Raw genomic sequence first — 12,355 nt, forward strand, 5'->3', positions numbered from 1 at the left:
TAACCAATCGCTTTCATATTTGGCATGTAGGTACCTTGCATGGACCTCTACCTTTTGATGAGGTTTGAGGTCACTAGGGTCAAGGTCAAGGTCACCGATGATAATAATAGACTTCCTTCCGTCACACTTTTGCTACCGTTTCTCATAGCGCCTTCAATACTTTACCAATCGCTTTCATACTTTGCATGTAGGTACCTTGCATGGACCTCTACCTTTTGATGAGGTTTGAGGTCACTGGGGTCAAGGTCACCGAGGCTAATAATAGACTTCCTTCCATCACACTTTTGCTACTGTTTCTCATAGCGCCTTCAATACTTTACCAATCGCTTTCATATTTGGCATGTAGGTACCTTGCATGGACCTCTACCTTTTGATGAGGTTTGAGGTCACTGGGGTCAAGGTCACCGAGGCTAATAATAGACTTCCTTCCGTCACACTTTTGCTACTGTTTCTAATAGCGCCTTCAATACTTTACCAATCGCTTTCATATTTGGCATGTAGGTACCTTGCATGGACCTCTACCTTTTGATGAGGTTTGAGGTCACTGGGTCAAGGTCACCTAGGCTAATAATAGATTTTTTAGGTGTTTATTAACATATACATTGACAAAGTGCATCATCGGGGAGCATCCATCAGTTTCACTGATATTCTTGTTTGAATGTCCGTCAGTCTGTCCGTGCAAAAACTTTAACATTGGTCATAACTTTTGCAATATTGAAGATAGCAACTTGATACTTGGCATGCATATGTATCTCATGGAGCTGCACATTTTGAGTGGTGAAAGGTCAAGGTCATCCTTCAAGGTCAAAGGTTAAATATATGGCTTCAAAGCAACGCAGAAGGGGGCATTGTGTTTCTGACAAACACAGCTCTTGTTTAGATATCTTATTGTAAAGTTTCTTAAGACGTGTTTATTTGTACATCTGTTTTAAGAGGTATGTCACCTCGTTTTGCACATCTCAGTTATCCCAAACAGTCGTCAGAATTCTCCTCTGGGACTACTCCTCAATAACATGGTGATGGAAACTTGAGATTATACACGCAATTGCAGTGTTCTCCATGGCAGTTTGAGAAGCCAGTTATATTTACATAGTAGCCAGCAACTAAAAGCTAAACGGGCGTTTAGTCCAGTTTGCTTAAAATGTAATCTGGTTGACCAATGCAGTGTATTGCATATTCTCTAAAACATGGCAAAATCAATGTCAGCTTTTCAAACAAGTGTGGATCAAGTCTTGAAACTGACTCCCAGTGGTTTTGCATATTGAAAAATCCACATGTCAGAACCTAAAAACTCAAACCACCAAGAGACCTTAAAAGTTTTACACCTCATTTTTTTATATTTTTTTTTTTTTTTTTTTTAAATTGGGATTTTTTTAAATTTCGGTTTTGGATCGGGTCCGTTTGCTTTGGGATCGGGTCCGTCTTACGGCCTTTTTTACATAGCAGAAAAAACTCTGAAATTGCAGTTTGAGCTATGTTTGCAGGTCCCAACTGCCCGACTGGACGTGGGCCCAGTGTGACAACTGTCTCAGCTGGCGCAGGCTTCCCACCGGGTACACTGCGGAGTTGCCAGAGCGATGGTTCTGCTACCTCAATCCTGACGCACACTTCAAGTAAGATCTGAGTCTGGCTGTGGGAAAACAGGGCTTAATGCTTGTGAATAAGGGCCTTGCTCTGTGAAAAGAGGATTTAATGCATGTGCATAAAGTGTTATTCCAGATTAGCCTGTGCAGTCTGCACAGGCTAATCTGGGACGATACTTTGCACTTTTATGAAATTTTCTGTTTAAAGAAAGTTTCTGCTTAGCAGAAATCTAGTTTAGGCTAGGCTAAAGGCTAATCTGGGACGACACTTTATGAAAATGCATTAAACCCCTTTTTCACAGAGCACGGCCCATAAAGTGGTGTCTCAAATTAGCCTGTGTATTCCAGCCTAGGCAGCAAATGTTGAAACCTTGTTAGCTTATGTGGACTGCGCTGGGGCCACACTTTAGGCTCATGCATTAAGCCTTGTTTTCCAAATGGCATTACATTTTATAATATGAGTCCTAGAGGGTTTGTAATGTACATCACCACGTTTCTCTATTAAATATTAAAAGATGTATAAAAATGTATGTCAGGCATGTTATAACACTTCATAGGTAAAATTTATGGAAAACATCATGGACAAATAAAGAATATCATTGGTCTGCAAGAGTTGGAGACTCAAGGACAATTTGAAATAATTCACGATCTGTTACTGCACATTATCATGCTGTATCATTTGATCTTTTTTGTGCAAAAATGGGTCTTATGACATATGTTGCCAGCATAGCTCCTGACTTGACATTTGGGCACTCTGATCAAGAGCAATCCTGTACACTATAAAGTCATGCAAGGTTTCTTGGTCTTGTTAGCAGGCATGGTAGCCCCTAATCGATTGCGGCGATGCACAGACTGGGCTTGAGCTACGCTGGCAGCATATGCCATTAGACCCATTTTTGCATGAGCCTGAGGATGATGACGAGGAGGCTCTGGAATGAGTCATGTCATGGTCAAAATGGGTCTTAATGCATGTCTGTAAAGTGTCGTCCCAGATTAATATATGGCTAATCTAGGACAACACTTTCTGCTTTTATGGAAGTCAGTTTTAATGGACTAATCTTTTTCCGTGGTTTTCTTTGAAGACAGTCTCTTCAACATGTAAACGAGAAACCAGTTTGGGCAGAAAGTGTTGTCCCTGATTTACCTGTGCGGACTGCAGAGGCTAAACTGGGATGACACTTTAAGCACACAGCATTTAACAAGTTTCACTTTTTCAGCCGCTGTGACATTCCTGAGGAGCCTGAGGATGACGATGAGGCTCTCATACCTACCTACACCAAGACCTACAAGAAAGCACTGTAAGACAAATAAGCCGCGCTCTGGAAAACGGGGCTTAATGCATGTGCGTAATGTGTCCTTCCAGATAAGCCTGTTCAGACTGTGCAGGATAAGTTTTTTTGGCAGAAAGTGTCATTCCTGATTAGCCTTTGCAGAATGCTTAGGCTAATCTGGGACAACAATTTAGGCACATGCATTAAACCCTGATTTCCCAGAGCAAGGTTCAAATAAAAATGTTTGCCATTTTCTCTTGATAATTTACTGAAACTGTTGTCCCTTAAACTTGTTAAAACACATTGTAAAGGGAGTATTTGCATCTCACACATTGTAAAGTCAGTTTTCCCCACTGATATTCTATAAGCCTGATATCTATAAGCACTGTCTTAAACTCATTGACAACCAATATTTCTGGGCTTTTGGTGTCAAATTTTGCTTAATTACATGTTGTCGTATTATACTGTTTTAACTTCCGTTCTTAATTGTCAGTCTTATGTGTTACTTCTACTTTCAGGGCAGAAAAGCAAAGGAAAACAAAATTTGAAGAGGTAAAAAGATACACAACAGTAGAATATGTGTATGTTCTTATTCACTAAAATAAATATTATTCAGGTCATTGATTCTAACCATGCATAAAATGTCATGACCTTATACATAAAAGTTTCATTGTGGTTAATCAATGATAACCCTTTTTATTCCCATGCACCTGTTGACACTCCAAACAATCAAATGACTCCCATTCCGGGAAAACTTTGGTTGATGCATTTGCGTTAAGTGTTTTCCCTTAGCCTGTGCAGATTTTTGCTGTTATGTATTTTTTTGTTTAAAGTAAATCTCTTCTAAATTAAAATCCAGTGTATGCGGAAAGAGTTGTTCCTGAGTAGCCTGTGTGGACTGCTGAGGCTTATCTGGGACGACACTTTAAGCACATGCATTAAGCACAGTTTTCCAACAACTCAACTCAAATTGTCGATTCATGTGTCCCATGTGTGTTTGTAGCTCCGTCGCATGAAGGAGAAGGAGGCATTACTGGCCAGGAAGGAACAGATGTTACAGAGGCAGGCCCTCGAGCTCTCCCAGCAAAAGGAGGAACTCGCAGTATGTACTACCTTGACAAATCTGGCTCGCAGTATGGACTACCTTGACAAATGTGGCTCCCAGTATGTACTACCTTGACAAATCTGGCTCGCAGTATGTACTTCCTTGACAAATCTGGCTCGCAGTATGTTCTACGTTGACAAATCTGGCTCGCAGTATGTACTACCTTGACAAATCTGGCTCGCAGTATGTACTACCTTGACAAATCTGGCTCGCAGTATGTACTACCTTGACAAATCTGGCTCGCAGTATGTACTACATTGACAAATCTGGCTCGCAGTATGTACTACCTTGACAAATCTGGCTCGCAGTATGTACTACCTTGACAAATCTGGCTTGCAGTATGTACTTCCTTGACAAATCTGGCTCGCAGTATGTACTACCTTGACAAATCTGGCTCGCAGTATGTACTACCGTGACAAATCAGGCTCGCATGTACTATGTGACAAATCTGGCTTGCAGTATGTACTACCTTGACAAATCTTGCTTCAGGATTGGCATATTGACCAGTAAATTGAGTATTGACCGGGCCGGCGGTCAATACCCGGTTAAAACCGGTCATTACTGGTCAGTACTGGTCGATTGAAAATTGTAGCATGTAAACCTCACAAAGGAGCTATTTTATATTAAATCAATAATTATTCTGTTATTGATAAACTTTGTTTGAGTCATTTTTTGTAAAAAAAACTTTAAAGTTGTAAAAAATTAAATCTTTATTATTTATGGAAATGGCCAACCAGGTGGTTGTCATACGATAACTCAAGATCGCTTGGGCCTAGGATCATGAAACTTCATAGGTACATTGATCATGACTCGCAGATGACCCCTATTGATTTTGAGGTCACTAGGTCAAAGGTCAAGGTCACGGTGAATCGAGATAGTAAAATGGTTTTTGAATGATAACTCAAGAATGCATACGCGGCCAACAGGGCACACTCTGAACAATATTACTGAAGCAACTGGTCTGTAATCCTAAATCTATAATTATCAGTCCAATGAAACATCATCCTTTTAGTAAAATACAGTGGATCAGTAAAAATATTATCAGAATTTGAGATTTTTTGTATATTTTGTATATTAAATATTGTGTTAATGTTTAATTTTGTTGATTAATATAACTATAAGCAGGACAGGGGAGGTAATACACTATTATATCTTTCTTATATACAGGGGAAACAAATGCAATAAGTTTTAATTTATTGTTACAGCATTTGCCTCCCTTGTAATATATTTAAATTTTACCAAATGTAAGGCTAATTGCATTTTAATAGCTTAATTACGTTACCTGATATCATATGCTATTTACTCCGAAAGGATCGTAATTCATCCGGAATTTTCTGTCCGAGGAATCCCACACTTTTCATAAACCCGTCAGGTAGGTCAGAACGGTCACATAGTGCCGTGTAGCTGTACAACCAAAACGGGACATAACCCAGAATTCACTCTTATTCCGGATGCGATATACAAAGGCCGACATTTTTGTTATTGACTTAATTGTTGCTTCTGTTTCGCTGGATTCTTCTGTTTAACAGAATAGAGAAGTTTTTGTATTGCGTTAAAACATTCTCCGTATATATATCCGTGTATTTCTGTATTGTTTTGTGTATTTGTTTGTTTGTTCAAGGCAAAGTATGCCTCAAACACGTGGCTCATGTGGACACATAAGGGCAGCATGGGACAACCATGGTAGCTGCCTGTCGTGTGCAGGATGTACCCAGGATAACTGCTGCCCTTTCTGTGAGCATTGGTCTGCAGATACCTGGGCCATCAAGCGTCGACCCTTCAAGAGTCGTGGACGCAACAAGAATAGTTCAGATCAAAGTAGGGAAAGTTCCGTGTGTCGGGACTTTTCACCACACGATCTTGACCATATGCCACCAGTAGCTGACAGGCATCGGTCCTTACCCCGTGACAACACCGGACAAAATTTGCCCGGTCCGTTCATCGGGAATGACCAGTTGACCGGTCCGGAGACTTCACCGGTCACCGGTCAACTTTGACCGGTCCGGTCACCGGTCATGCTATGACCGGTCACCAGTCAACCAGTCACCGGTCACTGACCGGTCCGGTCATGCTATGACCGGTCCGGTCATTGACCGGTCCGGTCACCAGTCATGCTATGACCGGTCCGGTCACCGGTCATTGACCGGTCCGGTCACCGGTCATGTAATGACCGATCCGGTCACCGGGTACCGGTCTGTGCCACAGACCGTTCCGGTCACCGTAGATGTTGACACTACCTTGTCAGTACTCCACAAAGGTAGACGCAGCTGCGTTTCTACTGTGAGTCACAGACGTAAACGTGTAGTGTCTGATGTTTCCGGCTACTCCTCCACCTCGGGCTCGTCGTCGCATGACTCATCGTCTACTTCAAATAGCCCTCATCATTATCGGAGGGGACGTCGTTCAGGCTCACCGAGTGTTTCTCGGCGTAGATTGCCTCGTAAAGAGCGATCACGCCAGCGCTCGGGGAGACGTTCGATCAGGAAACATCATTCCCAGCGCCGCCGAACAGTGTCTCGGCATCGCAGGGATAAGGGACATAGACCTTCCTCTATTAGGCGCTCTCGGACTCCTAGGTCCCCTAGTCTATCCTTCTCTGAGGAATCTATTGACACCCTTCCACGTGTGTCGGCCTCTATTTTGGCCTCAACACACACTTCAGCCGTTCCTATAACCACTGAGCATAATTTGTATTCAAACACTAGTTTGCATACATATCAGGCTCAAGGTACAGGGGTTAATCTAACCACTTCGGCTGCGTTTTCAGCCCCACGGGTCTCTTCCACATTGCATAGAAGTATACCCCGGGCTGCCGCTACACCATCAAATCCCAATACTTTTTGGATCCAACAGTCGCCGGGAATCTTTGTCCCTTTTTCGACTGATCCTTTACCAGCGACCTCTGGTATTCAAAGTGAGTCTGCTGACTTGATCTCTGAGAGACCTAACTCACCAGCTATATCTTTGATGGTGCCGGAAAACGATTCTCTCATGATAGAAGCGAATGAATCTATTATTCCTACTTCTATATCCACCGGTTTCAATCAATCCAATTCTCCCGCAGACGGTTCGATTGAGGCCGGTTCGGAGTCTAATGAGGCCGAACTTTATTATTTGGCCTCCATCAATCAGGTATACGAACTAATGTTCAATACCTTAGATGAGGACTTCTGCCCCCGCCCTTCCTTGTCTCTCACAGGATCTGCGGTTACCGTTACAGAACAGGTAGCACGCAGGCGAGAGCCCGGCAGGATAAGTAAGGCTACTTCCCGAGTGGATCTACGCCTTCCTATTGGCTCTTCCACAATGGCTGTTTTCCAGTCACTTGAACCAGCCAATAAGCCTTCGCCATCTCCATGGAAAGCCCCTAAGGAGCTAACGGAGCCTAAACAGATGAACGGCGGGAAAAGTTATAAGGCCCCGGTACCCGACCCTGCTACCGGTTTGGACCTTTCCAAACTTCCGGTTCCTGATGCTGACATTAGTAAGCTGTAACTTACAATGCCTTCATCATCTACCCATACAGCAGTCCCTCTTTCCCTGTTGGAAAATTGGGAGCTGAGTAGGGCTGTCACGATTCACCGGTATACCGGTATATCGCGGTGCATGTTGTGAAAAAAATCGCACCGCGGTACGGCGTTGCCGCACCGGTTTTTTTAATATTATTATATTAGCACAGATATAAATACATTACATAATTATTTTGATATAGATATCGTTTGGAAAAATGTAGAAGCGGTTCAAAAGGGCTAAATAAATAATCCGTTAATATCCAGGTCAAGCAAGCGCTTCCACTTGTAGATGTTTAACTTTCATGTTTAAAATACGGCAATGTATGGGTCCGTACCATTTTTGGAATTAGGGACAGATTTCCATTGCAAATAAGTTCATAATTATCCAAAAGATGTTTATTCTATTTCTTATTTTCTTTCTTTAGTATATCGATCGTTCAAAGCATGGCACTTCCGAATCATGTTGTCTTAAGATTCTGAATAAGTCGAGGAAGAGTCAGAACGCTACGGATTTTCAATACGCTGACTCCGCATTTTGAACATGCCCTTGAAGCGTTCGATTTACACAGATCGTAGTCACAGCTATTGTAAACAACGTGGCGGACATTTTAGAAAAAGACGCGAACAATAACAATGACTACTTCTATCAAGTTTATTACAGTTTCTTTTACAGTTTCTAGTCATACTATGATATCAGTGTTTTCTGATTATTGAGTTTAATAAAGTTTGTAAAACTTGTTATTCTGCTGTTTTCTTCACAGATACATATTCTGTAAAATATCGCGGTACGTACCGCGATACAGTGTTGCCGTACCACGATATACCGCGGTACGCTCACGGCGTATCGTGACAGCCCTAGAGCTGAGAGAACGCCGTTCCATAGGTCTGGCTAACCAGCTAGATCTCATGGCAGCCACAGCCTTAGACTTGGTTTGGGAGCTCTCTGATTCAATCCCAGAGGAGCTCCGGGCCTTGTTGATACATCTTTCACGTACTACGCAGTGTTTATCTCACAATGCTGCGTCGTCTATGTCTGAGATGTTAAGGCTTCGGAGAGACCTCATCCTCTCTTCTTTGCCCAATAATTTCCTTTTGGAAACAGGCGTAAACTCCCTTCGAACTGCTCCACTAACAGCAGATTCTCTTTTCGGAGGGAGGATACAGTCGGCACTTACTGCTGATCGTGAAGATCAGATACATGCCTCCTTAGCTAGGAGCAACTCTGGCCAGCGCCCTGTGGTTTTAAAGCGCCCTGCTTCTAAGCACCCAGGAGCCCCACCGTCCAAGAACGCTAAAAGGGACAGTTTCCCTACTAAGTGTCCGTCTGCTCCACGTCAGCCCACAAATAGGCCTCCTTTTCAGAACAGAACATTTTCCTATCGGAAGCCTTCTGTAAACCAAAATTGGAGTAAGGGCAAACCCAATGCGGACAAGAAGTCATTTAATCCTTCTTCCGGCAAGGGTGGACCTCCAAAAGGTCAGCCCTAGGTCATACCCCTTTCTACCGCCACAACCTCTGATGCCGGAGGTACCAGTCGGAGCCAGACTTATGCACTTCGCAAATCGATGGCTCCAAATAACTTCGGACGCGTGGGTTCATTCTCTTGTCACACAAGGCCTCACTTTTCAATTCGAAAAAAGGCCCCAACTCTCTCGGGTCCCAATAGATCTGGTATCTCCGCATCCACAACTTCCAGACTCCATTCTCGGACTCCTGGAAAAACAGGCGGTAGAAAGGGTTCACGACCCTTGTTCTCCAGGATTTTACAGTCGCCTTTTCCTTGTTCAAAAGAAAAGCGGCTCCTGGAGACCAGTCATAGACTTAAAAGTGTTCAACACGTTTCTAGTCAAACCTTCTTTCAAGATGGAGACTCCTGCCTTCATTCGGCGCTCCATCAAACCCATGCACTGGGGGGTTTCCTTGGACCTGGAAGATGCATACTTCCATGTTCCTATCCATACCATCTACCGGAAGTACCTGCGCTTCTCCTTTCAAGGCCAGGTCTACCAGTTTCGGGCGATGCCCTTTGGATTGACCACAGCTCCACGAGTTTTCACCAAACTCATGGCCGCAGTGAGCGAACACCTCCGATTACACGGGTTAAACTGCTTCAGTATTTCGACGATTGGCTCTTACACCAGCTCGATCGTCAACTGCTTCTGCTACACCAAGAGTTCTCTTGGAAGGAGCTCCTCTCTTTAGGACTCCTTCTCAATGTAGCCAAGTCAGACCTCATGTCCTCTCAGGATTTCATATTCGTGGGAATGAATTTTCTGACCCACATCAATCGGGTCAGGGTCTCACCGCAACGTATATCAGACCTCCTTTTGAAGGTTAGATAGGTGCTGTCCCAATCTCATATCACAGCTCAGGATTTCCTCTCACTCAACGGTATCCTGAGCTCTGTAGCAGACTTCGTGCAGTTGGGACGTCTCTTCCTACGTCCTCTTCAGCACTATCTCTCAGCTCGATGGAAATGGTCTCCAGACAATCTGCTAACACAGATTCCCATCCTTCCGTCCTTAGTCCCCCACCTTCTATGGTGGCTAGACGAGGAGACCCTGTTGGCAGGAGTACCGCTTCTTCCCCCGCAACCGTCTTTACATCTCATAACGGATGCGAGCATGGAAGGTTGGGGCGCTCACCTGGAACCCCGCAGCCTGACATTATCAGGATTGTGGTCTCCTCAGGAGTCTCTCCTGCACATAAATAATCTCGAAATGCGGGCAGTCTTTCTAGCTGTTTCTCAATTCCAATCACATCTTCGGGACTCCTGTGTGATGGTATCGACAGACAACACATCAGTCGTGGCTTACATCCAGAAACAGGGCGGTACACACTCTCACTCCCTGTATCTGGAAACAATGAAATTACTTGTTCTTTGCAAGAGCCTAAACGTCTCTCTCTTGTCCAAACACATACCAGGTCGTCTCAACGCCCTGGCGGACGGTTTGTCTCGCAAACACCAGTTACTTCCATCGGAGTGGACACTTCATCAGGAAGTGGCCAATCAGATATTCCTCACATTCGGTTATCCACTGGTCGACCTGTTTGCGACCAGAGACAACCACAGACTTCCTCTGTATGTGAGTCCAGTGTACGAACCAGCAGCGTGGGCGGTAGACGAGCTTTCGTTCGATTGGGATCAACTGGACGCTTACGCTTATCCCCCACCCATTCTAATTCCCCAAATCTTAGGGAAAATCAGTGTGAGCTCTTGCCGGATCCTCCTGATAGCCCCTTGGTGGCCCAGGAGATCCTGGTTCAACGACCTTCTCGGTCTCCTGTGCGAATTTCCCAGGGAACTCCCGCACAGGTCAGATCTCCTATCTCAGAGAGGCAGACTTCACTTGGATCCAGACATGTTCCACTTACACGTCTGGCCGTTATCAGGCAATCCCTGCAGAAGAAACGCTTTTCTGTCAGGGCTTCAACGCTCGTTGCCTCTGCAAGGAGAAAGTCCACCAGAGCAGTCTATGATGCTCGCTGGAAACTCTTCTCTAATTGGTGTGTTCGAGGGAAAATTGATCCCCTCAATCCCTCTGCTAGACGCATAGCGGATTTTCTAATCTATCTCTTTGATGATAAGAAACTTTCTCTTAGCTCCATCAAAGGATACAGATCTGTGCTTTCGCATACCTTGGCTTTGCGTAAGTCATCACAAGTCTGTGCTGACCCAGCCATTTCGGAACTGATCCGAGCCATGGAACTTAAACGTCCTGTGTCTCGTTCTCTTACCCCCAAATGGGATTTGGCTTGTGTTCTTGGATCGCTTATTAAAGCTCCCTATGAACCCCTTAATCAGGCTTCTTTACAGTTCCTAACCTGGAAGACCGTTTTCCATCTTACCATGGCTTCATCCAAACGTAGAAGTGAAATTCATGCTCTTTCTATCGAAGAAAGCCATCTTCGTTTTGATTCCTCCGATGGCTCTGTCACCTTGTTGTGTCAGCCAGGATTCCTTGCTAAAAATCAACTCCCCTCAATGGCTTCTAAACCCTTCAAGGTCTCAAGTCTTTCTAGAACTTGTGGTAATGAAGATGAAGATAGACTCCTCTGCCCTGTCAGGTCTTTGAAGTTCTATCTTAGTAGAGTTAAGTCTATTCGAGGTTCTCGCAAGAGACTCTTCATTCCCTTAAAAGGCGGGGGGGGGGCGATGTGTCTGCGGCTTCTATTTCCCGTTGGGTAGCCTCGACTATAAAAAGGGCTTACTCTTCTCTTTCTTCAAGGGATTCATCCCTTTTTAAGATTAGACCGCATGAATTACGAGCAATGTCGGCTTAGTGGGCATATATTAATCATACCCCACTCTCTGACGTGCTTCAAGCTGCTTTCTGGAGGAATCAGACCACTTTTTCATCTTTTTATCTTCGTTCTCTGGAGTGCCAACAGGACAACTTGTATTTGTTGGGCCCCCTTGTGGTTGCACAAAGGGTAGTATCTTCTACGGCATAGGTATATTACGCTTATCTGTGAATTAAGTTAATACCGTAATAACGAAGATTAGCTGAGAACCCGAGATATGGGTTCCGCTGTGATGGGGAGATTTTCGCGAACCTTCCCGCCTCAGCTGCAAAGTCAGCATATGATATCAGGTAACGTAATTAAGCTATTAAAACATATTTTTCTAGTAAAATTCATTTTAATTAGTAATTACTTACCTGATATCGGTAAGTCCCACCTCCCACCCCGTTCTTCGTCTAATATTTCATATTTTTTATTGGAATAAGAGTGGATTCTGGGTAATGTCCCGTTTTGGTTGTACGGCTACACGGCACTATGTGACCGTTCTGACCTACCTGACGGGTTTATGAAAAGTGTGGGATTCCTCGGACAGAAAATTCCGGATGAAGTACGCGGAGTAAATAGCATATGATATCAGG

At 44.0% G+C, this 12,355-nt stretch overlaps 1 protein-coding gene across 3 annotated transcripts in view; it reads left to right on the forward strand.

Annotated features, from left to right (window-relative positions):
- The window catches only part of LOC127853319 (MORC family CW-type zinc finger protein 3-like), a 382,815-nt gene that overhangs the window by 228,150 nt on the left and 142,310 nt on the right, over positions 1-12,355 (forward strand). For 2 of the 3 annotated variants that reach the window (XM_052387759.1, XM_052387758.1), the window contains 2 exons: positions 1,485-1,613; positions 2,801-2,881. In XM_052387759.1, coding sequence (XP_052243719.1) covers positions 1,485-1,613; positions 2,801-2,881 — 210 coding nt within the window. Of the gene's footprint in view, positions 1-1,484; positions 1,614-2,800; positions 2,882-3,372; positions 3,407-3,857; positions 3,957-12,355 lie in introns of all 3 variants that reach the window. The other variant, XM_052387760.1, reaches the window with a different exon arrangement.

The sequence above is a fragment of the Dreissena polymorpha genome, chromosome 12 (genome assembly GCF_020536995.1).
Source record: "Dreissena polymorpha isolate Duluth1 chromosome 12, UMN_Dpol_1.0, whole genome shotgun sequence".
Taxonomy (NCBI): Eukaryota; Metazoa; Mollusca; class Bivalvia; order Myida; family Dreissenidae; genus Dreissena; species Dreissena polymorpha.